The sequence below is a fragment of the Urocitellus parryii genome, unplaced genomic scaffold (assembly GCF_045843805.1).
Source record: "Urocitellus parryii isolate mUroPar1 unplaced genomic scaffold, mUroPar1.hap1 Scaffold_48, whole genome shotgun sequence".
Lineage (NCBI taxonomy): Eukaryota > Metazoa > Chordata > Mammalia > Rodentia > Sciuridae > Urocitellus > Urocitellus parryii.
In genome coordinates, this window is record NW_027554049.1 from 111,226 (window position 1) to 138,215 (window position 26,990).

General features: G+C 40.8%; 1 protein-coding gene and 1 pseudogene across 1 annotated transcript; both read right to left on the reverse strand.

Annotated features, from left to right (window-relative positions):
* Positions 1 to 778, reverse strand: part of LOC144252599 (transport and Golgi organization protein 1 homolog) — an 84,140-nt pseudogene extending 83,362 nt beyond the window's left edge.
* A 4,029-nt stretch (positions 779 to 4,807) lies between these two features.
* On the reverse strand, positions 4,808 to 25,486 carry LOC144252600 (adhesion G-protein coupled receptor V1-like). The gene is made up of 13 exons (XM_077794822.1): positions 25,409 to 25,486; positions 23,458 to 23,592; positions 22,547 to 22,627; positions 20,760 to 20,874; positions 18,485 to 18,605; positions 16,799 to 16,835; positions 15,800 to 15,936; positions 13,397 to 13,538; positions 10,323 to 10,585; positions 7,622 to 7,797; positions 6,802 to 6,926; positions 5,016 to 5,174; positions 4,808 to 4,913 (listed from the first exon to the last, which is right to left on the reverse strand). Exons 8-13 carry the CDS (start codon positions 13,491 to 13,493, stop codon positions 4,891 to 4,893), a joined length of 843 nt encoding a protein of 280 aa, XP_077650948.1. The 5' UTR covers positions 13,494 to 13,538; positions 15,800 to 15,936; positions 16,799 to 16,835; positions 18,485 to 18,605; positions 20,760 to 20,874; positions 22,547 to 22,627; positions 23,458 to 23,592; positions 25,409 to 25,486; the 3' UTR covers positions 4,808 to 4,890.
* Positions 25,487 to 26,990: the final 1,504 nt, after the last annotated feature.

A 26,990-nucleotide genomic window follows, 5' to 3' on the forward strand; every position in this document is an offset into this window, starting at 1 on the left:
CCCGCTGCCCTACTTCCTGGCGTCAAGGTAACTGCTGCCACCGCCGCCCTAACTGCCCACCCCCCAGGACCCCAGCCCCATCGCCCTACCTTGCCGCTGGAAGGAAGCTGCCGCCGCCCCTACTGCCCCCCACGTGGACCCCAGCCCCGCCGCCTTACCTGCAGCGGGAAAGAAGCTGCCGCCGCCACCGCCCTGGCTAAAGTTAACAAGGTTCCCATCCCCGCTGCCCTACTTCCCGGCGGGAAGGAAGCTGCCGCTGCCGCTACCACAGCCCTAGCTGCCCCCAAAGCCGACCTCAATCGTGGCGGCAGGAACGAGAACGAGGCGGCGGCGCCGGCAGGAACCGGAACGAGGTGGCGGAGGCGGCAGGAATGAGGCGGCGGCGGCGGCAGGAAGGAGGCAGGAAGGAGGCGGAGGCGGCAGGAAGGCGAGGCCACTGAAGTCGTCCCCTCCCCGCCCCCCTGGCTGCCACCCCCAAGCTGACCCCCCACGCCGACCCCCACCCTCCCTCTTCCTTACCTCGAGGAAAGAAGGAAGCAGCCGCCACCGCAGCGAGGCGGTGGCAGGAGGAGGCGGCAGGACCGGGACCCCGAGGCGGTGGTGGTCCTGGCAGGACTGAGACCCAGGCGGCAGCGGCGCCCCCCTGGCTGCCACCCCCACGAAGACCCACACCCTCCCTCTTCCTTACCTCACAGCAAGAAGGAAGCAGCAGCCACAGCGAGAAGATGCAGAGACAAATCCACATACTTACAGCCATCTGACATTTGAAAAATCTGTCAAAACTATATTTTAGACAGACAAAAGACAGCCTTTTTAACAAATGGTGGTAGGAAACTGGATAGCTATGTATACAAAAATAAAACAGACCCCTCTATTTCACCCTATACAAATCCCAATCAACATGGATCAAAGACTCGGGAATTAGACCAAAAACTTTACAACTACTAGAAGAAAACATAGGCTCCATAGTCCATCATATAGATACTGACAAGACCCCCAAAGTGCAAGAAATAAAATGAAGAATAAATGAATGCCATAAAACTAAAAAGCTTGTCTACAGCAAAGGAAACAATTAAGAACATGAAGAGAGAGATGACAGAAAGGGAAAGAATCTTGGCCACCTATTCTTCTGATAGGGGATTAATATCCAGAAGATTAAAAAAAGCTTAGCACCAAATATAATATAATAATAATAATAATAATGATGCAATCAATAAATGGGCAAAAGATCTAAACAGAAACTTCTCAAAAGATGAAACACAAATGGCCAACAAATATACGAAAGAAATGTTCAACAGCAATCAGGAAAATATAAATCAAAATTACAATACAATGTAATCTCAACCCAGTCAGAATGGCACTGCTCAAGAATATGAATAATAATTGCTGGCGATGTTGGGGGGGGAAAGGTACACTTGAACATGGTTGGTGTGACTACTAAACCACTCTGAAGAGCAGTATGGAGATTCCTCAAAAACCTAGAGATGGAACCACCCTATGACCTAGCTATCCCACTCCTTGGTATTTTTCCAGAGAGACATAAGATTGACACACTGCAGGGATATAGCCACCTCAAAGTGTATAGCAGCAAAATTTCAATAGGTAACTTATGGAATCAACCCAGATGCCAATAAATAGATGACTGGAATAGAATGAATATATATATATATATATATATATATATATATATATACACACACACACACACACACATATACATATACATATATATATTCTTAATATGTATCACAATTATGATACATACACACACACAATGGAGTTTTACTCAGCCATAAAAAAGAATGAAATGATGGTACTTGCTGGTAAATGGATGAAAATGGAAAATATCATGTTAAGTGAAATTAGCCAAACTCAGAAACTCAAAGTTTATATGCAGAAGCTAGAGTAAAATAAGGAAAGGAGGAGGTAAGGAAAGGATAATACAAATGAATCAAATATTAAATAATAGACAAGTGAAAGGAAGTCTAGCAGAGTGGAGGAAAGGGATGGAGAGGGGAAGGAGGATGGAAGGGAAAAAGAGGAGGGAAAAATGGATATCATGAACTAAAATAGATTTCCATGCATGTATGAGTTTTTCAGGATGAATGCAACTACTATGTATAACTATAAAGCTCTAATTTAAAAAAGAAAAATTAATAATTATGCAGTCAACAGTTAGGACTTTTGAGACAAGCATTAAGCTAGGAGCCTGGGTACACTGACCTCCTCCTTTATCACTCTTATTAACGATGAGGAAAAGGCAAAAACTCACATAGCAATAACTGAACAAATGATGACCATAAATTAAAACTGGTACTGAAGCCAAAAGTCAGGATGATATGATGAAAGAAATGTATGTATTAGGGGAATGAAGTTAGAAGGAATGACATGACAGTTTCTAAGATACAGATGGTTATGGTGCTCTGAATAAAAACTAGCCCAGAAAGCTGACAGTGCTAAGGGGTTGAACAGTCAAGACAGGAAAGGGGAGGTCATGAAGTATCCTTTCTTGGGTGACCATACAATTACCATTCATGTAGGGGTTCTTTAGAGATTGAAATATTAATAATAATTATACAAGGACATGGCATGATCCAGTGCTATCCTGGGCTAGAAGAAATATGGTTATCCTACATATATAGTATACTAACTAATGCTAAATTTATTATCATTGGGAATCACTAAATTTTTTAAATGAGTAACATGAATCAATATTTTTAAAAGATTACTCTCGCTACCAATAGAGAATGAATCTGAGATCAGAGAACTTCAGAGACTTGCTTGGAGACTAGCAGTTCAGGTAAGAAAAGATAAGAACTACGCTTAGATGGAGATGAGCTGAGGTGGGAAGAAATGTCTACACTCAAAAATATTATGGAGACACAGATTCAAAAACACTTAATGATCAATTAGATGTGAAAGAAAAAAAAGGGGGTAATTCAACAAAATATATCACAGAATTCTCCCTTGAGCACTTGCATTTCTGAGGTTACTACTTCCCGAGATAAAAGCAAATACTCAAGCACAGTTTCATAGAGAAAATTAATTACAGTTCAGCTTGATATACATTATAACACACTCCTAAAATATATTTAAGTGGATGCATCAATAGGCAGTTAGACATTCAAGTCTGGACTACAGAGGAAAGGTTGCAGATATGATTTGAAAGACATTAGCCTACAGCTGATATGTAAAGCTAGCCTAATGTTCCTATGAAGAGCTACAGAACTGATGAAATTTCCCATAGTAGGTGAAAAGAAAGAAGAAATATGAACTAAAACTGAATTATGGAATACTCTAAGACATATTGATTCAGAAAAGGGAGGAGGATCCAGCAATGGAGACTGAGCAGACAGAGTTCTTAAGAAGGAAAGCCTTGTGGTATCACAAAGCAAGAGTAGAGGGGGATGAGATTTGGGTATGACTAAGTCTCATGCTGGTGGGAAGTTGTATATGACAGTGATAAACATATCCACTAGATTTGGCAACCCAGTCGCCATGGGTGAGCATGAGAAGTAGACAAAGCTAGCTGACACTTCTCTCACAACGTCCTACCGAAAAGGAGAGAAAATAAATGAAAAAAAAGAAATCAGAAAGGGAAGAGATCAAGGGATTTCGTTGTAAACTGAACAATTCTCAACTATTTATGCCAACTGTAATAATTTCGTGGAGAAAGAAATGCCAGCTATGGAGGGAATAACTAAACCTTATGAAGGCTGAGGGGCAGCCATGTGAAAGGAAGGGCTTCTCCAGAAGGACACTCCTCCGCTGCAGCAGGAGGGAGGGGCAACACTGGCTTTTAAGTGGAATTTTGAATTTGGTGTTGGGAAAATAAGTAATCTCCCTCTAGTGACTTTCATTTCACTGAGGTCATTAGTTGAAAATGAGGCGATAAGAAGCATGTACAGAAGCACCAGAGACAAAAATTATCAATTAAGCATTAAGGAGATTATAAGATGTAGTGTGCTAGAAAAATGTGAAATTTCTGGGGTGATGCTGAGTGCCCAATTGGTAATGTTAATCATGAATTTTTAGTGATACCATCTATCTAGCTGTGTGATTTTCCTCCATAATGTTTTCCAACTCAATTAAATTCTTATTAAATGTTCATGTTTATGATTACATTTGCTTTGGCTCTTGAAGAACATATAATATTCATAACTGTTGTTTAAAAGTTAATTGGGACCAATAAATATTCATATTCTCCTTTACTACTTTACCACAAACTATGGTTTTCTTTTATACCAAATCTCTAGACCCTACCTCATAACTTTCAATTACAGTATTTTTTTAAAAGTTGGGGAGATCTTCATTTTCAAAGATTCAAACCTGAGTTAATTCGGAATCCTCTCTTTGACTTGCAACAATTAAATAATCTTGACTGTCTGAAGTAAAATATCTTACTTGGGAACTCTCAGAAATAATGATTGTTTGCACCTGCAAGGAAGACAGAAAAGTGGGAATAAAAATTTAAAGAGTTTAACTCAGAAAGGCACTAAATATTATACTAATGAGTTAGTATTTGATGTTTAAGACTCGATGTTTAAAACTATTCTGATCACTAGGTATGCATATATCATAAGCATACATCATTTCAAGCCAACAAAAATAGCCCCCGTTTAAGATACATGCTACAATTTGTATCAACTTGCAAAAAGTTCTGTTACTCATTAACATAGAATATACATTGTCATCCATTTAGATCAGTCTTACAAATCTGAATTTCTTTTAGGTAAAGCAATATAAAATGAAGATTTTGTTTTTACCAGGAATAACTGGAATCCAGATGTGAAGGTATACACACTGTTAACAGAAGACTTCTCTTCATTTCTTTCTTTATGAGTAATTACAAAGTAGGGGGAAAGACCAATATTAAAGGCCTCACAAGTTTTAGGATTTTGTATCATTAAATCCTAGAAAATGAGAATTACAAAAAACAGTTAACTCATAATGTATCTCACATTTACTTGTATATATTATTTTGTGCACTGTGGAAAAAAATAAGCAATGTTTACCTTTACTGGAATAAAAATCCCTTGCCATCGGTAAATAGTAAATGATGATTTTCTTAACATTATACCATATACTGAATCTTCCAAAGTAAAGAAACACCAGCCAGAAACTGGCTTGTCCAAAAAAACTTTGAAATATGGAAAAGACAACATCCATTCCCCCTAAAAAACATAAATCATTATTTACCAGTGCATAATTCCTTCTCAAACTTATCTGCTCTAATTTGTTATTTAAACATTGAGACTAATGACTTCAATACAAATGAATTCCCCATGGGGTGTGTGTGTGTGTGTGTGTGTGTGTGTGTGAGAGAGAGAGAGAGAGAGAGAGAGAGAGAGAGAGAGAGAGAGAGAGAGAGAGAGAGAGAGAGAGAGACAGGGACAGAGAGAGAGAGAGACAGGGACAGAGAGAGAGAGAGAGAGAGAGAGACAGGGACAGAGAGAGAGAGAGACAGGGACAGAGAGAGAGAGAGAGAAAGAGGCTAGAAAACTTAAAAATAGTAACTTAAAATAACAATTATGGATAACAAAAGGAGTACTAATACTTCACTCTATAGCCATATGAACTTTCCCAAGGTCTATTTAAATATAAATACTTGCTAACTGTAATTTTAAAGGGAAATATGCTAAAACATGTTTTATTTCTTTCTTTTCTTTTTTCCAGCACTGGGGTTTGGACTCAGGACCCTGGGCATGCTAGGCAAGCACTCTGACATTGAGCAATAGCCCCAGCCCGTCTCCCACCCTTTAACACACTCTTCTAGTATCTGCAATCTACTGTTTTCTCCTGTATTTCTCACCAGGTCTCCAAATCCCCTTCGTGAGATCACTCTGCTATCCCTAGCCATTCAATCTGATGCTTTTCAATTTTCAGGCTGGGTCTTCTTCCCTTCTCTGTCTAGAGCTCCTCTTCTCAGATTGTTAAATCAATGTCCATGACTTTAAAAACAGTAACACATGTCAGATCCCTAAGTCTATCTTGCAGCAGAGACCTTCCTTTGAGTATAAACGCCTTCTCAAAAGGAACTCAAACTTAAAATGTGCTAAAACAGATTTATTTTAATTCCCTCACCAAAACAACACCTAGCCTTCTTTCACACATCTCTTAGTCAGTGGCAAGACACTCTATCCTACCACACAAGCTAGGAGTCATCTGGGTCTCACCCTCACCCTTGCACCCAGTTCATCACCTGCTCTAAACTTCCATCATCTGTTGCCCTTTTGCTCATCTCCATGCATCCTCTCTTCTCTGCTATACCAACCAATTCTTTACACGGTCCTATGAATAACACTTAAAAATGCAAACATGATCATACCATACCATCTTCCCCATGCCTAAACCACTCAAAGGTTTTCCATTAACTCTGGGATAAAAGATTGACATCCATAAAATATTTCTCAAGTTCTTCAATGATCTCTGCATCTCCCCTATTTCTGTACTCCCTATTCACTGAGGTTCTTCAATTATGACATGTCCTTTTATGCCTGAGTTTCCTGCCTCTAAAGCTTCCCCCTCGTGTCTCCCAGGTTCCTCCAACCCAGTTCTTTGCATAATTGATTCCTCCACATTGATTTTTACTTATTATTTTGGTACACTTTAAATTCTAAGCTCCATGAGCTCAGTAACATTCCTAGGCACTCAAATATTCTTGGATATAGTAATAAAATTAAATATCTGTTTCCCATTTTTAATAAACCCATAAATTATAATTCATGGAAATAATGTAAATCTTATACATGCAACATTTCTGAGTTACAGCATTTTTTTCTCATAAAAAACTAAACATACTCATGCCAAGGGCTGTTTCAGATATCGTCTCCCACTGCACACTCACAGCTAAATCAATGCCATTAGTACACGACACATTTAAGTATACCATTCTGTTGGTTTCTTCAATATCTATAGAAGTGGCTCTGAAATTGTGGAAAACAGAAAAAGAATATAATTTCTACATATTTAAAATATATGTCACATTACCAGTATATGCTTAATATGCTTCTACATTTATACAACCCAAATGACATGCACAAATTTGATACATGAATATTTTCAAGACAAATGTGTGCTTGAAAATATTCATTTATGGAGTTTTTTTAAGTACAAATGCAACACTTATAATCAGAAAATACTGAAGATCAGTAATTTAACATTACACATTTTAAAACTGTCTTTTTTGAATTTTTTCACACATAAATCAAAAACATCTGACAGGAAAAAACAGGAAATTCTTAGTATAAGAATAAAACTAAATCTCTTAATATACTGTATATAAATATCTGTCAGTTTCCAAAGGAAATTTTATAATTATAATCATTTTAATATGTTTAAAGAGTAATGTATTTGGATTCAGTGACCAAGTATATTTTATATTTTTTCTTGCTTTTTATTTCTAAAATCACAAAATAATGCAGGCCTTTTCCTAGAAGTGTGAAGTATGAGAAAATAAGAATTCTGATGACACCATTAAGCAGGCCATGGTTAAGTCTGGAATTCATTTTAAAAGTCCACTTTACATAATCACACCTCAATTTTCTTTTGCATTTTCTTATGTCAAAAATTATTTCTTCCTTATTTTCAGAAGTGACATTTTCTTATAAATAAATTATACCTATTTTCAATAGCAGAAATACTGAACAGCCCCAAAGGGGCCTGATTTTGTAATACTGTTATCAAGGTTTGAACCTGAGCCCCTAGTCTAGCACCTCCCGTCGGATTAAACAAGGTGCAAACAAAATGCTCATCCATTTCTGGTTCTGTGTCTAATACAGCAGAAATGTGCAGGGCCTGAAAACAAAATAAAAAAGTAAAGTTACTAGAATAGAATATATTTGCAAAACACATAGAGAAATTTACTAAACATTTTAGAAACCAAAATAATGTCTTTCAAAAAACAGCACCTCTTTTTTATTTAATAATGGTCCCCATAATGTGATAGCTACTTTTGGGATTTTCATGTTATTACTTTTGGGATTTTCAACACTGTGGTACACTACATGGAAGTGTCTAAAAAATAAATGACATTTTTAAATAACACAGAATAAAATATTAAAATATTAAATTCATGTCCTTTTTTGGGATACTTTTTTATCCTGCTCTGGCTATATAACTTCATTAATGTCTTTGTAGTCTAGGATTCACCATTAAAAAGCCATGGTAGAGGGGCTGGGGTTCTGGCTCAGGGGTAGCACTTCCCTAGCATGTGTGAGGCACTGGGTTGAATTCTCAGCACCACATATAAATAAATAAAGGTCCATTGACAATTAAAATATATATATTACAAAAAAGCCATAGTAGGAACAAATTAGAAAACAACCCAAATGTTCATCAACAGGAAAATGGATAAATAAATGGTGATCTGTTCCACAAAACTCTATTCAACAATAAAAAAGGATCAGCTACGGATGTCCGCAACCACACAAAAGAAGCATGAAAGAAGCATGAAAGAAGCTAAACACAAAATAATAGATACTATAAGGCCCTATTTATACAAAGCTCAAGAATCAGCAAAAATGAGTCAATTAAAACATTACAAAGTGGTTTCCTCTTGAAAAGGCAAGATGCCAAAGAGAACCATCTGGGTAATAGTAGTGTTAATATCTTTAATCTGAGTGGAGGTATTATGTTTTGGATATGAAATGTTGTCCAAAGTCTCATCTGCTCAGAGGTAGACTTTTTGGAAAGTGATAAATCATGATGGCTCTGATCTCATCAGTAGATTAATCCACTGATGGCTGAATGGACTACTTGTATTAAGTAGGTCACAAGGGATAGAGGTTTTCCTGGAAAGGTCTGGGTTCTCTCTGGCACTTTCCTCTTGCTTTCTGTTTTCCCCGGGTGCAATAAGCTGAGCAGCTTTCCTCAACTCCACCCTTCCACCAAGACGATTCTACCTTGGAGCCCGATGACACAGACTGAATCCTCTGAAACGCTAAGCCAAAATAAATCTTTCCCCACTAAGTTGTTCTTATCAGTATTTTGTTCATAGTGATGAAAAGCTGACTAATACAGGTCATTATATGTGTGTATACTATGTTTAAAATCATTAATCCATATGCTTGGAATTGGTGCATTTTACTATTTATATGTCAAAATAAAAACGTGGAGCAAAAACAGTTGTGTGAGCCAAAAATATTTAATCTAATTTTCTCTAATGTTTAATTTACCAAATGAACAAAAGTTTTACTTAAATACACGCCGAGAAAAAGACACAAAATATTACAGTAAAAAAATTTTAAACATTTTAAATTACAAAAAAATTATTAAGAGAAAAATGTGAATAAAGCAATGACAAATTTTAATATACTTCAAATTTGAACTTTTGTATTTTTCACAATTTAAGTGTGTCTTTGAAGAAATCAAAGATTTTAAATTTGGAAGAACGTTTAAAAAATGAACAAAAAATATGTTGAACTTTACAAAAACTTAAAATTGAGAAAGTTATTTGATTGTTAGATGAATTAGTTTAGAGGAAAGGGCTGCAAATGTATTTCTTTTTTTAAAGAGAGAGTGAGAGGAGAGAGAGAGGGAGAGAGGGAGAGAGGGAGAGAGGGAGAGAGAGAGAGAGAGAGAGAGAGACAGAGAGAGAGAGAATTTTTAATATTTATTTTTTGGTTCTCGGCGGACACAACATCTTTGTTGGTATGTGGTGCTGAGGATCGAACCCGGGCCGCACGCATGCCAGGCGAGCCCCAAATGTATTTCTTTAAAGCAGTATTTTAGCTAGCTTGAAAAATGTCTAAAGATAATTCGATGAACTAATTTAAACTTCAACTATATTTTTAAAAATAAAGTTTAGTAGGAACAGAAAATCAATATACAGGAATGGAAAATATATAGAAAAATAAGTTGGGAAACTAAACTTATGTAAGGATAGATCACATTCATAATTAATCTCAAATCCAGGATTTTTCTCTTTAAAACACTATTCCTATTCTCAAACAGTTTGAAGCAGCAGTTACATGCTGCTTAATTAAAATATAGCAAAAAGAAATGACTGACTGAGGCTGGGAGCTTTTTTGGCTTATGCTTTACATATAAAGTGAAGTATACCATTTAAATAAGTTTGGAATTTAAAATAAAAAAATGTGTATTTTTATTATTTCCATATTTCTCTATTAATAGTAAATTCCTTCAGTTGCCCTCTATACATATTATATAGTACATTAGCACTTGTCACATAATAATCTAATCGTGTCTTTATTTCTCACCTAAGTTGGAAATATCTTTTTCTTCTTTTGAGGATGCAGGAAAAAATATTTTGTAAATATTAGAATTATAAGCTTCATCCTCATTAAAGTTGCATACTGTACCTTGAGTCGAACACCTTCTTCTAATACAATATAGCCTTTGGAAGGAGTCAGGTCCTTGGATTCTGTTGAAGAATTCACTTCCGTGACAATGAACTGAACTGTCACAGTTCCAAACAGTCCTCGTGCAGGTTCCCGAACAAAGTACAAGACCGCAACACTTTCCTGAACATAGAGAGCTGCTGGCTCTCTCAGGAAAAAGTGCTCACTGTTGTTAAATGATAGAACTCCAGGGCCATCATCATTAGCAAGGATGGTAATTACAGCTGTCAAAACAAAAATATTCAATGATAAGTGAAAATAAGAAGGGCTGTTATAAATGCTGAAATGAGTGTGGATATTTCATTGGAAAAAAGGTCAACTCTCGACCTCAAGTGATCATTTTAAGAGTACCTTTTCCTTTTTTTTTAAAGAGAGGTCATTTTTAAAGCATTACATAAAATTTCATATTCCTTTATTATATGAAAATACTCTGCAATCTTAGAATGGAAGGTAGGTTTGTCAACCTGATGTGATGCTACCTCTCAGAAGTCAACAGCAGAGACCAAATTTAATGATGAAACAGTGAAAACATTCCCAGTAAAAACAGAAGTTAACCAATCCCTAAAACACAAATGCCAAATGTCATCTTTGATATAAGGAGAGCAACTAAGAACAGAATAGGGAGGAAGAGAATGAGAAGAAGATCACCACTAAACAGGGACGAGAGGGTGGAGGGAAAGAGAGAGAGAAGGGAAATTGCATGGTAAAGAAAGGAGACCCTCATTGTTATACAAAATTACATGTAAGAGGAAGTGAGGGGAAAGGGGAAAAAAACAAGAGAGAGAAATGAATTACAGTAGATGGGGTAGAGAGAAAAGATGGGAGGGGAGGGGAGGGGGGATAGTAGAGGATAGGAAAGGGAGCAGAATACCACATACACTAGTATGGCAGTAGGTAAAAAAGTGGATGTGTAACCGATGTGAATCTGCAATATGTATATGGGGTAAAATTGGGAGTTCATAATCCACTTGAATCAAATGTATAAAATATGATATGTCAAGAGCTTTGTAATGTTTTGAACAACTAATAATAACAATAAAAAAAGAAAGAAACAAGATAATGATGACTGCCAGCACTGCTACTGCTCAACATGTCCTGGAGCTATCCGTCAGGCAAAGGTAATGGAAAAGAAGGTCCAGAACTTTCATCCTTAAATGAAATGCTTGTCTACTAACAAGATACAAGAAAAAAACTTATCTTATGATAAGAGTTTGAAATATAAATTTAGAAGAGATTCAAGATTGTGGAATAGAGGAAGGTTGCATTTCCAGTTGCTCCATGACTCCACACTCAAGCAGCAGGAGAACTGCTTCTCAGCAAGGTGGGTAAAAAAAGGGAACTGAAATTCAATTTTAGACAATCATGGTCTCTTAGAAACATAGAAATGAAGATGCATTGAACAAAGAACAAGAAAGAGTACATTGGAGCCAACTTGGTAGCAGCAGCAGCAGCAGCACTGATTGGCCACAGAGGGGAGGGGTAATATATATAGAGAGAGACACAACCTATTGGCATGGAAAAACCTATGGATGATAAAAAGTCATAATTTAGCTATCCAGAGGCTGCACAACAGGCTCTTGTTTGAAATGTGCTTGTTGTGAAATCTGTTTCTCTCAACCTGACATGGAAGTCATCTTGAGGAGGCCACCTTGCAGTTTGCTGCTGCAGAAGCCTGTAAGATCAAACAAGAACTGCCATAATGTCCCATCATGTGGCCCAACGTGTACCTAGTAGAACACAAATGCAAGAGTTATGGAGAATATTGTACCCATGGTGATTCAAGTAAGAAATACAGAGGGGAGTGCAACTCACTAACCCTTTGAGTCTGGTGGCTCACATAACCAGCTGAAGAGGTCATGAAACTGAACAAGTGGGTATGAATACACTTAGGGACTAAGTGTGGGAAGGCCATGTTTGTGGGCAACAGAGTGTGTAAGACTTATAGAGACGTGAAACACGTGGAGAGGACTGGCTTTCCTGTCCTACAAATAGAATTCTATGGAGATTCCTGAGATCCTGGCAGCGATTGCCATCAGCCTGGCACTAGGAATGTGTGTTCTCCAGGGAAGATAATACTCAACAAAGTCCTTAAGCTCTGATTAGACCTAAGCCCTAGCCACCAGAACATCACTACTAGGACTGTGCAGAAGCTCCACACTCGGAGTGCATCAATGTTATCTGTCTGCACAAAACTGCAGTTGATAGTACTTCCCGTTCCTTCCTGTCTTATAATGGTAAGCAGGGAAGCTGAAAGCTATTTCAAACAACTTCAATGTTAGGCCAACCCAGTAGGCAGTTTAGTGAACAACACAAAAAGAGGAAGGAGTTAACCCCCAACCAAGGTTGTGTCTCTTACTCTCAATACATAGCCCAAGAAGAAACAGAATGACAGTTGAGGATAGGCACCGACATCCACCTTTATCAACACTTTGAAACACCTAAGTGGAGATGATTCTTTAAGTGTGCATGTGTGTATGTATTCTTGCTGGAGTGATTCGTTGGTAGACATACATACATACATACATTTGTTTTTTTTTTATCTCAGTTTTAGCATTTTTTAAACATGTTTATTTTTCCTTGAATTGACCCTTAAGGGTCTGTGTTTTTGTCTTGTTAATTTTGGTTTTGTTTTGTTTCGTTTTTTACTTGTTTCTCTTTCTCTCCTTTTTTTTCTTCTCACAGTCAAATTCTCTTATACATTCTTTTTCTTTCCCTTTATTTTGTTTTACCTATTTTTCTCCTCCTCCTTTATAGCCATCACTTGAGACATATTTTCTGCATTCTCTCTGTTCATGTTTTGAACATTCTAAATTGTGGAAATGACTCAATAGTATCTTTAGTACCAACTAACTCTTTTTGTTCTTTACATAAATATACCCATTCAAAAACACTGACATAGAATTCCAAGATGCCTAATTTAAAATGTTTTTTTTATTCTAAGTAGAAATCATGAAGTCTCTCTAATCTGTCTCTCCCCCAAATTAGGGAAACAAGCATGAAAAAGAGGTGGCTATGGAGAAGAAATTGTCAAATACCTATTGTCTGTTGCCCCAGTTCCAGTCCAGGAGAAGGATTTGTTAAAATGAGCTGAAATTTTTCATCTCCTTCTGGAATGTCATCATCAAGAATCATGATTTCTATATTTTTATGTCTTTCTCCATCAGAAAAATGAAGACTCTGGTTAAAAGTTAAAAGGAATAATATCATTTAAAAAAAACATTTTTTAATAAAATGTTTAGGATGAAACAATATAGTTTCGAACACAAAGAATTAGCTATCTTAATTTATTTAAATTGACAGCAGCGCCGGCCTGCTCACCTGCTACACTGCATGTGCAGACCTATCAGGGCGCGCCGGCCACCACACCCGCCCGGCCCCGCCCCCCCGCCGCCCGGCCCCGGCCCCCCCCCCCCCCCCCCCGCGCCGCCTCCGGGACCAGCCCGCCCAACTGCTAGCCGCCGCCAACCGCCCACCTGTGACCTCGCGCCGCCTGGCCGGGCTCGCGCATGCGCAGACCGGTCAGGGCGCGCCGGCCCCCACACCCGCCCGGCCCCGCCCCCCCGCCGCCGCCGGGCCCCGCCCCCCCGCCGCCGGGCCCCGCCCCCCCGCCGCCTGGCCCCGGCCCCCCCGCCGCCGCCTGGCCCGCGGCCGTCTGGCCCCTAGCCGCCGCCAGGCCCCACCGGCGCCGGGCCCCGCCTCCCGGACCCCCGCCCGACGGCAGCGCCCCCCGCCGCCCCCAGGCCGCCCCCCGCCGCCCCCAGGCCCGCCGCCGCCCGCCCCCCACACCCGCCCGCCGCCCGGCCGGCCCCCCGCCGCCGGGCACCGCCCCCCCGCAGCCCGGTCCCCCTCCACCCGGCGTTCCGCCTCCGCCCAGCCCCCCGCCTCCGCCCAGCCCCCCGCCTCCAACCGGCCCCCCGCTGCCGCTGCTGGGTCCGCCGCCGCCGCCAGGCCCCAAGCCGCTGCCAGGCCCCACCGCTGCCCGGCCCCGCTTCCCGGACAGCCGCCCCCCGCCGCCCCGCCCCCCGCCGCCCCGCCCCCCGCCGCCCCGCCCCCCGCCGCCCTGCCACCAGGCCCCCCGCCACCCGGCCCCAAGCCGCCGCAGGGCCATGCCGCCGCCCGGCCCCCCCCCAGCTGCCCGGCACGGCCCCCCGCCGCCGCCTGGCCCCCTGCCGCCGCCGCCGCCGCCGCCGCCTGGCCCCAAGCCGCCGCCAGGCCCCACCGCCGCCCGGCCCAGCCTCCCGGACCGCCCTTCCCGGACCGCCGCTCCGAAGGCAGCGCCCGCCGCCGCCCCGCCCCCTGCCGCCCCGCCCCCCGCCGCCACCGGTCCCGCCGCCGCCCGGCCCCCGCCCCCCCGCAGCTCGGCCCGCCGCCGCCAGGCCCCAAGCCGCCGCCAGGCCCCACCGCCGCCCGGCCCCGCCTCCCGGACCGAAGCCCTGACGGCACCGCCCCCCCCCCCCCCGCCGGGCCCCCCGCCGCCTGGCCCCAAGCCACCGACAGGCCCCAAAGGCAGCCCCGGCCTGCTCACCTGCTACACTGTGTGGAGGACCCCAGCTGGGGAGCAGCATCCAAAGCAGCCCGCCCAACTGCTAGCCGCTGCCAACCGCCGCCAACCGCCCACCTGTGACCTCGCGCCGCCTGGCCGGGCTCGCGCATGCGCAGACCGGTCAGGGCGCGCCGGCCCCCACACCCGCCCGGCCCCGCCCCCCCGCCGCCGGGCCCCGCCCCCCCCCCTCCGCCGCCGCCGCAGGGCCCGCTGCTGCCTGGCCCCTAGAGGCCGCCAGGCCCCACCGGCGCCTGGCCCCGCCTCCCGGACCGCCGCCCCGCCCCCCGCCGCCCCCAGGCCCGCCGCCGCCCGCCCCCCACACCCGCCCGCTATAAGTGTCAAGGGGCACCACCCGCACAGCTGGAGTGCCCGCCCACCTCGCCCACTGCCAGGCTACCACGAAGTGCCCTGCACCGAGCTCCACCCACCCCCTACCAGTGGAGGGGAAGCCCCGCCCGGGAAAACCTCCTTTGAGACCTGGCTTGGGAAAAGCTGGTGTGCACCAGGTGGTGCGTCTGGGCGGCCCTTCTCCTGCAGCCCACTTACCTGTCAGGCTGCACTGCCATAAGTCCTGCTCCAGCACCCGTGTCCTCATCGCCTCTGGTGGGCCCTTTGCCTGGAAGGCTACTAAGAAGCCTGGCACTCGGCCCTCCATCTGGCTGCAAGAGGCTCCGCCCCACGCTGTGCGTGCTCAGCCTTTCCTGTGAGCCGCAGAGGACCCTGGACTCAGGGCTGTAGGAGTGCCGCGCTAACTGAATTCTATATTTTAGTGATAGTATGAAAATACTAATTGAAATCTATACTTCAATTAAATAATAATATGAGCCTTATAATTCTGTATTTGTACGTTTAAGCAAATGCATACTATTCTTATCATGTTTGGACTTCTGCATACCTTTCTGTTCTTCGTTTTTGGGTGGATTACTTTCTCTTAAGTCCTCTTCCATTCTTTCTTGTGCTAATTTTTTTGCTTCTTGTTTTTGGATCTTTCTTTTCAATTTTCTGTCTTCTTTCAGTCTTAGCTTCTCTAGGCTGATAAACATTTACAATTAGTGATAATTTACCTTTGTTAATTGCTCAATGAACTACTTTCTGTTGCCTACTATAGAAAACATTCTCCAAGCAATAGGCTGTGACTTTTAATTAAGAAAGCTATGTATAATTTGTATAGATGTTATTTCCATGTACATAATGTATATAAATTACTGTGTAGGGTAAATAAGAATAGTACATGTACTCTGCAAGCAAGATCCCATAATAAAATATTATTTTCACCCCAATAACAACATGGGAATTTGGTTGATTTGGTTACACTGATTCCTTTTCAACAAATAATTCTATACATCTTTTCTTTTGGTTTTTCTTGGTCACAAATTATAAGAAAAAAATCACTTTTTAGGATGAAAAACAAGAAGCAGGACCGAAAAGAAAAGAAAAAAGGATTGGAATTATTTGATCTGAACAGAAAGATACAGAGGTGAATAATTTTGACAATACACTAAGTATTTCAAGGTAAGAAATAGTCATTGGTTCAAAATGTTTAAAGTGGAGAAAAATAAAAAAGCAAAAATGCTTTTGAAATTGAAAGCCAAAAGCTAACTATATAATTTTTGTTAAATGCCAAATCTGTTGATAAGTAATTTCATAACATGAAATGTTATAATTTTACTTACAAGTTCAACCACTAAATAGTGACTTTTTCAAATTTTCAGTATTTAATCATTCTAAAGCTAGTTCTGTTTTAAATATCCATAAAAATAATTTTTAAAATACTTATTTATATATGTTTACACAGCCAATTTTAAAAAATAGCACAATTTAGAAATCTGCATTTAACAGAGTTATATACTAAGAGACAATATAAAAACTACTGATTGATTGTTAAAAATCTTACCTAGAACATTTCTGTTTCAGAATAGGTCTTGGAGGAACTGCCCAGAAAGCAGGAAAAAAAAAAAGGAAAGAATTAAGAGAAATCGAACAATTAAGATAAAATAAGCCTTACGGCAAGCCTGAAAATCCTATGATTCATCTCTTTCTCAATGTAACTTGATCTAAAATCCTAACACTCCCATTCATCTATCTCTGTCACATGTATTTGTTAATGCTCTAGAGAATTAGAAGCCCCCAAGAGACTAACACCATGCTTTCAGTACTGGATTTTGTTGTCAATAACTTGTATATCTCCATCCCAATATGGTATAATGAGAGGAAAATCTAATAATCTCTGTGCTTTATTTTTCTGTAACAGCTTTGTTGATATAAATATAATAAAACTTACATAAGAGTACAGTTCAGTGGCTTTTAATATATCCAAAATGTTGTACAACCATCACCAATCTAAATTTAGATATTTTCATCGTCCAACAAGGAACTCAATACCATTAGCAGTTCCTCATCTTTTTCCCCTAATGCCCAGACCTAGACAATCTATTTTCTGTCTCTGTATACAGATTTGCCTATTCTGGATATTTCATATATACAGAATCATACAGCATGTGACCTTTGTGTCTGGCTTCTTTTATTTCGTACAGTGTTCGCAAGATTCATGCATGTTGTATCATATATCAGTACTTATTGTTTATCTATTCATCAGTGGATACTTGGGTTGTTCCCCCTTTGGGGCTATTATGAATTGTGCTGCTATAAACATTCATGTACAAGTTTTGGGGAGAACATGTTTTCCTTTTTTTGTACAAATCTAGTAGTGGAAATGCTGTGTCACATGGTAACCCTATGTTTAACTATTTGAGGAATTGCCAGTCTTGTTGTCCCAAAGCAGCTGCACCATTTTACATTACAACCAGCAAAGTATGAATGTTATAATATTTCCATCCCCTTGCCAACACTTAATATCTATGCATATCCTCAGAGTGTGAACCAGTATCTCACTGTGTTTTTATTTGCATTTCCTTAATGGTTAACAATATTGTACTAATGGGTTATCACTATTTTCTTTGCAGATATGTCTATTATATACTTGTAAATTCGATTATTTCTCTTTTTACTATTAAGTTGTAAAAGTTGGCCCCTGTACTTTTAAAAGCTTCATACAAAAGCAAGTTCTGGTATATGAGACAAAATTTATTAGTTTTTCTAGAATTGGTAAAGCATCCATATGGCTCCAGAAATGACACTAAATTCATAATTCAATTCATAAACTCAGGTACCATCTCAATAATGATATTAATATAATAAAACAGTAATACTGTACCTTCCTCTAAGTACAACCAGTACAGCATCCTGCTTAATAACACATGCACTAATGTCAGAATGCCTGAACTCAAGTTCCAGCTCTACCACTTCCTTGATGCTTAACCATGAGCTCATCACTTCACCTATCTAAACTGTAAAATGGAAATGATCATACTACACAATTCTCAAGGCTGCTGTAAGGAAAATGTAATGATGAATGGAAGGTGTGTCACTAGTACCTAGGAAACGTGCATTAAAAGTCATTGTTTCTCTTTCAAGGGAGAATGCATGTCAGGGACTGTGAGGAGAGTACTACTGTCTGTCTTTCAACACCTGCATCACTTAATATAGCTAGCAGGGAACATTCTCAAAAACAAACTGTTACCTTTATTTTCTCTGGCTAAGACTCTTCAATAATCATATTACTGGTGGGCCAAGTTAACACTCCTGGAAGACGATAAGTCAAGGTTTTTGCTTTCTCAAAGTGATTGAGAGCTTCTAGGAATCTAAAATCAGAATTAGGAAAAAAAAAAAGAAAAAGATGTGATGTGATATTTTCATTTACTACAAGAGTTCACAAGACCTAGAGCTTCTTGGTAGGAGTACCTTCAATAAAACATCAGATGGAAGTATTCAATGAACACTAAATTTCCTTTAAATAAAACTAAGGTTTATTGCTGCTTGCTATTACAGTAATATAAACTAAATATAACTGTGTCCTGGCCTTTGGCTTTATCATGGTAAGGTGCGTTCTATTCCTTTTAAAATGCAACTTTGTTCCATTCAAAAAATAAGAGGTTGTGAGGGGAATGGAATAATAAACATGGAGGTAAATGAATTACAGTAGATGGGGTAGAGAGAGAAGATGGGAGGGGAGGGGGGATAGTAGAGGATAGGAAAGGTAGCAGAATACAACAGTCACTAATATGGCAGTATGTAAAAAAAATGTGGATGTGTAAGCAATGTGATTCTGCAATCTGTATTTGGGGTAAAAATAGGAGTTCATAACCCACTTGATTCTAATGTATGAAATATGATATGTGAAGAGCTTTGTAATGTTGTGAATAACCAATAAAAAAAAGAAAACATTTGCACACATATGAAGTATGTGTAGAGGCTGAAAAGGAAAGACAGAGAGAGATACCAGAGTCATCAATTCCTAGGAATCAACAATAAAAAAAAAGATACTGAAGTATTAGATTATGAAGTTAATGAGGGCTTTATTCTCTTTAGACTAAAAAAAGAGATTCCCTGCTTTCTCCAATCTTGAAACTATTTTCTAATTTAAAAACTTATTTTTGCCTATACATATGTAAAGATTCATATGTAGGGCTGGGGTTGTAGCTCAGTGGTAGTAGAGTGCTTGCCTTGCACACGTGAGGCACTAGGTTCGATCCTCAGCACCATATAAAAGTAAACAAATAAAAATAAAGTTTAAAAAAAAGCCAATAACTCACTGACAAAAAATTGAAAAAAAAAAGATTTATATGTAGAAAAGCTAGACTACCATCCACCATAAGACAATTATCAATAGCAGGATACAAATGGTACATTACAATGCCAAAAAGCAGCTATTAGACTTTTACCCACATCATATTACTTAGGAATTAAAATGTAAATGCCTTTCAACATGGCAAAGACTTTTCAGTTTACCACATTTCCATGATTTTACACATTTATGTTTCTTTCCTGGACCTTGTGAATACCAGCATATCACCGTTGCATTAAACAAGTATGTCCTAACAATTTACACTACACTTTGAAATTAATTTCATTTGCTATTACTATAAAGGTGATTGCTAAATCCTATTTCCCTTGTAACTACTTGATCCTTACAGACCAATTCAAAATTAACTTCATGAAGTAAAAGAATTTTCTTTAATCTTTAAAAATCTACAAAGAGGTTCCAGGCACACTCTAAGATTGGGTTCCCAAGAATCTCATAAAAAACTTTCCCTAAAAAGTTAGATGAAAATATGAGGAAAATTAAAAATTATAAGAGATATTTCAATCAGTGAACAATTATTTCTTTATACTGTAACCTATGTATATTGAATGCAAGTGGTTGGAAACACAGATTTCTTTTTTTAAAGCCCAAGACACAATCCTGTTCTGTAAGGGTCATACAGGCAATCTGGGGAGACAAGACTAAGAGCAATAAAACATTTAGAGAAAAGTTGTATTTTGAACTTGGAATAAGGATTTCTACTATAATAGAAATTCAGAAAGGTTTTTATGCTTAACTTATGATGTATTTAACATCATGTTAACATGTACCTTTTATTTAAAACACTTTCATACAATTGTTTTGGAAATAGGTGCTTAACATCAAAATGTATAAACCATATTTTAAAGTACTAATTTATATCAATTCAGTCACCATTTATACATGAAATGTACAAATGGATATTAAATTCTTCATGTTAAATACTCTATTACTGACTTTCTTATGAATTACAAAATTAAGAAGCATCAAGAATTGCACTGATTGATCTTGCTTTAATACTTAATATCGATACTAAGATGCCAGCTCCTCAAAGTAAATCACAATCATAATAGTGTGCCACACATAAGGTAACAAAATAATTCCAGAAAAAGGATCATCATCACATTAAGACTTCAAATTTATCAGCCTGGAAATTAATGTCATTTCTACTAACCTGGTTTTTTTTAAATATACTTTTTCCAATTTCACAATAGGCCAAGCAATCAAGTCCCTCATTGGGGTAGTGTTCAATAATCCTTTTAAACTGGTTTTTCAGCTTCAGATAATTCCTTTAATAAAGGTGAGAACAATAATCACTTATGCAAGAAGAAAAATGTTAAAACAGACTTCACCCCAAAGTTGATTTCTTTCGTGTAATATTAAAAAAACTGTATATTAAAAAATTCTTATGGAAAAATTATATTCTCTGCATTTCATTTTCTTAGAAGTTATACAAATTTCCTGTAGCTAATCAGATGAACATATGGAAACCCAGGAATTCAACAAATCCAACCTTGCCAAAAATATAAGACAGCCAACTATATAAACGTTTCTTTGTACACACAAAGTGATGGCCCATGCTGGCTAATACTATAAGATGTAAATTCATGATAAAAAACACACAAATACAAATACACACATGCACACACATTGTAATCTACATCCTATTAAGTACTGCTCTCTTAGACAAAAGCTATCTTAAAAATAGCCCCCCCCCAAAAAAAAAAATAGCCCTTTAGAGGCATCCCAAGAATGTCTGAAACAAGGGCTGGACTGTGGTCAACACATGACTTCCTTAAGGGTCTATGCTGATGAAAATCTTTTAAATGCATAAATTCTACCATATTCATAGTTTTTTAAAAAAATTTGTCTATTTTATAGTAAATCATGAGTATAAGAAACTATTTCTTCAATTCCAATAAGGGAAAGCATGAAATTTATTATTCTGTCAAGATAGAATTAAAATCATGAAGTCCTGTTTCCATTGATATATTATAAAACAGAATTAGACAGGAATTAATAGAAGGCATTCCATCTGTCACATCAAGAACAAGGAAAATGAACCTCAGGCACTGTAGATTCTCAGAAGTGAGTAAAACATAAACGTCAAGTTTGATCTTAACTAGGTAGCAATTTAGAGTTGAACTTTCATTTTAACAGGGAAGTTTAGCATCCAAGTTGGCAGAAAGGATATGTTATAATACTTGAAATCATTCTAGAGAACCTCAAACAATGTTATAACACTGAAAAGCACAGGTAAGTAAGCATCCCAGGAAAGTTAAAGAAGAGCATGAGTAATGGGGACCACTAGAGCTCACACCTACATGCAGACCGTATGCTATTACCTGAATCCTCCACTTAAGAATTAACCAAACACCAAACTACTCATCACCCAGAACTAAGAGCTATTAAGCATGATCATGTTTACTTCAGTTTTCTAATAAAACAGCATAACACAAAGTTGACATCTCCTTTCTAACTTCCTCAGGCCCATTCCCTCTTTTATCAATAAATGTTGTCATTATCTTAAATATGATAAACGGGTAGTCCATGATTTTTTTTCAGTTTTACAAAATGCAGAGGTATCCATAAACAATATTTAGTATTGTTCTATACGAAATTATACACTAGTGTTATCACAATGTTTGTGTTCTCCAACCTGCTCTTTTCCTTCAACTTTATGTTTTTGCAATTTGCCTACCATGATACATTAGATTCTTTATTTTTTATGTAAGTAAGATGTAGAAGCCCAGTACTGCAAGCATTACTTTTTTCTAATAGGAATACAAAGTTTTCTTTAAAAAAAAAGAAAAAAAAAGCACAAACTATTTAAATTTAGCTATTTCAGCCTTTCAAGAAATTACACAGAAGGAAATGAGCCAAAATGGAAAAACAGTTTTTATATATCTTACAAAACCAATATCCTATTTTAATTGTTTGTTCTCTGTGTTACAATCTTACCTCAGGCTGTCCTATTCCAAGCAGAGAAATGGCAAGTCCATATACTACTAATACATATTTAATCATGGCCAGGTTCAATTGCTGTCAATAAAAAGGCTTTAGTTAAAAATCTAAACATAAATCTGCCAGTTTACATCACATTAACCTTCTAGCCACAACAGTGTAATAACATCACTAAACAAGTGTAATAACATCATTCATCAGTATGATTGAATTAATGATCAAATAGAATTAGAAAATATATTTTGCAAATACAAAACTGTTATATTCATATCAAGTATTTAAAACACAAAATCAGTGCTGGGGTTGTGGCTCAGCGGTAGAGTGCTCGCCTAGCATGAGCGAGGCCCTGGCTTCCATCCTCAGCACCACATAAAATAAATAAATAAAATAAAGGTATTGTGTCCAACTACAACTAAAAAAAAATTAAAAAAAATAAAACACAGAATCGATGTGTCAGTTGTTTAAGGCATAGTTCATAATAAATTAGAATAATTTTTAATTAAAATCATGTGTTTTTGCATGTGTTAGTAACAGATTAAGTAAGATATCTGCTTTCACAATCTTGCTTAAGCTACTCATTTATCTAATTAATTCCTTCTTGCTGGATAAAAAAATGCAACCTAAAAGCGAGTCCAAATTCTTGCTTTATTAAAAGACTCCTTTTCATAAAAGGAAAGGCCAGAAGGTTCTGATAACCCCAACAAAGAGAACATAAGCATGGATCATACATTGAATGTAATCACAAACTCTGAATTGGGATCATCACCTGTGCCCCACAACCTGGAGGAGATTCACCTGCTCCCAGCCCAGGTATAAGGTATATAAATTCGAGTTAAAGCCTTGATTTTTTCTAAATTCATCTGAGGTGCACTGGTATTGATAAACAAGCTATGATTTGGCAATTTTACCTTTATTTTTTGAGGTTCTAAACCATTTAGCAACTCTGTAAAGGCCTGCGCAGCACTTCGGCAACGCTGCTCCAATAAGGCTATGTAACCATCTTGAATTAAGCTTCTTAGCATTTTCATTATATTAGCAAAATCCTGCAAAAAGAAAAAAAAAGAAAAAGAAATTTTATTTCACTAGTGCAAATCTACAGCTTTTTAGTTTAAAACTTATGATGTTAAATTCGCATTAACACTTTATAAATGATAATAAGTATTTAAATAAATACTCAAACTATGCTTTATTCATCATATTCCTTTCTCAGCACAGCACTGCCTCATTATCTTCATTCCTCTGCCACTGCCCATGAGAGAAAAGTTTGATTCATTTTATTCTATACATTGCAAAGCTTTGCTTACTTTTTCAGTCTATACCAATAATATTTTGGAGTTTTAACAATGTAAGAAGAATACTAAACATCACTAAATAAGTAAATTGTCTGGGACTACAACAATTAGACACATAATAATACAGGACCTATGTACTCAAACAATCAGATTTTAACAACTGTCATCCTGTGCTGAAACAAACATTAATTTTAAGCAAGAAATACATATTTCAATCGTTAACTACTCCTACTTCACATGTACTTAAATATAACCAGAAAAAAATTATTGACAGAGTACAATATTAAATAAAAGGAAAAACATAAAAAATAAAAACAAAATTGACATAATATACTCAAATAAAGTGATAAACTTTTTGCAAGTTGAAAACATATGTACACAAACATTATAATGTGAATTCAGATTATAGTTACATGGCAATAGCCTTAAGTTACAAAAGTTCCACAAAGATGACAGAGGTAAGACATTAAGATAAAGTCTCGTCATCCTTGCCATACATGTGTACACCATTCAGAGAACAGAAAATACTAATCTAAACAATATACTCCTCACTGTTCCTAACAATAAAGACTCAAAAGGTAAACTGTAGAGTTTAGTCACAGATTAACAAAAGATTCCTGATGGTTTCTAGCCAATGAACCAAAATATAGGACAACTTTCCCCCAAAATATGATGGAAAAGAACAATTCTCATATTAACCTGGTTATCCACTATAGTATTTAAAACACACATGAGAGCCACATTTGTTTTAAGATGTGAATTTGAGATTACAGACCATGAAGTGCTGTCCTGTCAATCACTAGTTATTCACCTTTTTAAAAAATATTTTTAGTTGTCAATGGATCTTTATTTCATTTATTTATATGTGGTGCTGAGAATTGAACCTAGTGCCTCACACATGCTAGGCAAGCACTCTTCCATTGAGCTTCCACCCCAGCCCAAATATGCTGTTTTATTCTCCTTTCTTATTCTAGGAACGGATCCACATAGCCTTGGAAATTATTTCCCTTAACATAACTTAACATAGGATATCTGTACTGTAAGTTTCATCAGACCAGGTTGGACACTGTCAATGCAGACTCCCTCTGTCTGCAACATCTGGGAGGGGCCCAATAAAAACGCATTGAATAAACAATGGGTTCACAAACAACTATCATAAATAATCTTTTTACCTTCACAGGCTTTTTAAAAAGTCCTTCAGGGTTTTTAGAGTCAGTAAAAATATAAAAACATATAATTAAAAAATCTCCCAACTGTTAACAAATTCTAAAACTGCTTTTATTCAAATAATTAGAAATCTGTTTCAGTCCTTTGTAAGATGTTATAGACCTAATAATTAATTGAATTTTAAATGACCCATAAATTTTGAAGCAATTATCCTATTTGAAGCAATTATCCTATTTTTGAAGCAATTATCCTATAGGATAATTGCTTCAAAATTTATGGGTCATTTAAAATTCAATTAATTATTGAGCGCGGCGCGGCGCGGCGCGGCGGGGCGCGGCGCGGCGGCCGGGCCTCCCCGGCAGCGGGCGCCGGCCATGCTCATCACGTGTGCTACCTGTACCTGTGGGCGGGCTGCGCCCGGTCGCGCTGCTCCTTCACCTTCTGCGGCGCGGCTGCCACGTCTTCTGCGACGGCGAGAGTCAGGTGGGCGAGCGGCTGAGCGGCGAGAGTCAGGGCCGGAAGCGCGCGGGGCGGGGCCGGAAGCGCCTTCGGCTGCGCGGGAGAGGCGGGGCGCGCGGGCCGAGAACCCTGGCCTCCCCGCAGCGCCATGCGCGGTGGGCGGCCTCTGGGGACCTGAGCGCGGCAGGAGGCTGTTCCTCCTGCGCACCACGGTGCAGCGGCGCGCACGTGTTCCTGAGCCCCGGTGGCCGCGTCTTCTGCGTCGGGGAGTCAGGTGGGCAGGCGGCGGCGGCGCGGCGAGAGTCAGGTGGGCAGGCGGCGGCGGCGCGGCGAGAGTCAGGTGGCGGGCGGCGGCGCGGCGAGAGTCAGGTGGGCGGGGGGCGGGGCCGGAAGCGCGCGGGGCGGGGCCGGAAGCGCCTTCGGCTGTGCGGGAGCGGCGGGGCGCGCGGGCTGAGAACCCCGGCCTCCCCGCAGCGCCATGCGCAGTGGGCGGCCTCTGGGGGACCTGAGCGCGGCAGGAGGCTGTTCCTCCTGCGCACCAAGGTGCAGCGGCGGCCGCGTCTTCTGCGTCGGGGAGTCAGGTGGGCAGGCGGCGGCGGCGCGGCGAGAGTCAGGTGGCGGGTGGCGGCGGCGCGGCGAGTCAGGTGGCGGGCGGCGGCGGCGCGGCGAGAGTCAGGTGGCGGGTGGCGGCGGCGCGGCGAGAGTCAGGTGGCGGGCGGCGGCGCGGCGAGAGTCAGGTGGGCGGGGGGCGGGGCCGGAAGCGCGCGGGGCGGGGCCGGAAGCGCCTTCGGCTGCGCGGGAGCGGCGGGGCGCGCGGGCTGAGAACCCCGGCCTCCCCGCAGAGCCATGCGCGGTGGGCGGCCTCTGGGGGACCTGAGCGCGGCAGGAGGCTGTTCCTCCTGCGCACCTCGGTGCAGCGGCTGCGCGCGTCCCGCTGCTCCTTCACCTTCTGCGGTGCGGCGGCGCGCACGTGTTCCTGAGCCCTGGCGGCCGCGTCTTCTGCGTCGGGGAGTCAGGTGGGCAGGCGGCGGCGCGGCGAGAGTCAGGTGGGCGGGTGGCGGGGCCGGAAGCGCGCGCGGGGCCGGGCTGGAAGCGCCTTCGGCTGCGGGGGAGCGGCGGGGCTTGCGGGCGGGGCCGGAAGCGCCTTGGGCTGCGGCGGGGTGCGAGGGCTGAGAACCCCGGCCTCCCCGCAGAGCCATGCGCGGTGGGCGGCCTCTGGGGGACGTGAGCGCGGCAGGAGGCTGTCCGTCGTGCGCACCGTTGAGCTCCTCGCGCTGCTCCTTCACCTTCTGCGGTGGCTCACACGTGTGCCTGAGCCCTGGCGACCGCGTCTTCTGCGTCGGCGAGAGTCAGGTGGGCGGGTTAGAAGCCAACGTTTTTATTTGAAATCTGAGACATGTTCTACTTTTGAAAGTCTCACCTTTGCTATTGCCATTTATATGTCCTTTAAAACCAGAGCTGCCACACCCTCCAGCCCAGCCAGCTGTTGAGCACACAGGCCTCCCACCAAGCCGCCCTCTGCT

Coding starts and splice junctions, on each gene's coding strand:
- LOC144252600 (XM_077794822.1), bottom strand. CDS start 13,493: ATGATTCTTGATGATGACATTCCAGAAGGAGATGAAAAATTTCAGCTC. Junction 6,927..7,621: donor ATTTCTGCTATTGAAAATAG/GTATAATTTATT, acceptor CCACAATTTCAG/AGCCACTTCTATAGATATTG. Junction 4,914..5,015: donor GGATTTTTATTCCAGTAAAG/GTAAACATTGCT, acceptor CTCATTTTCTAG/GATTTAATGATACAAAATCC.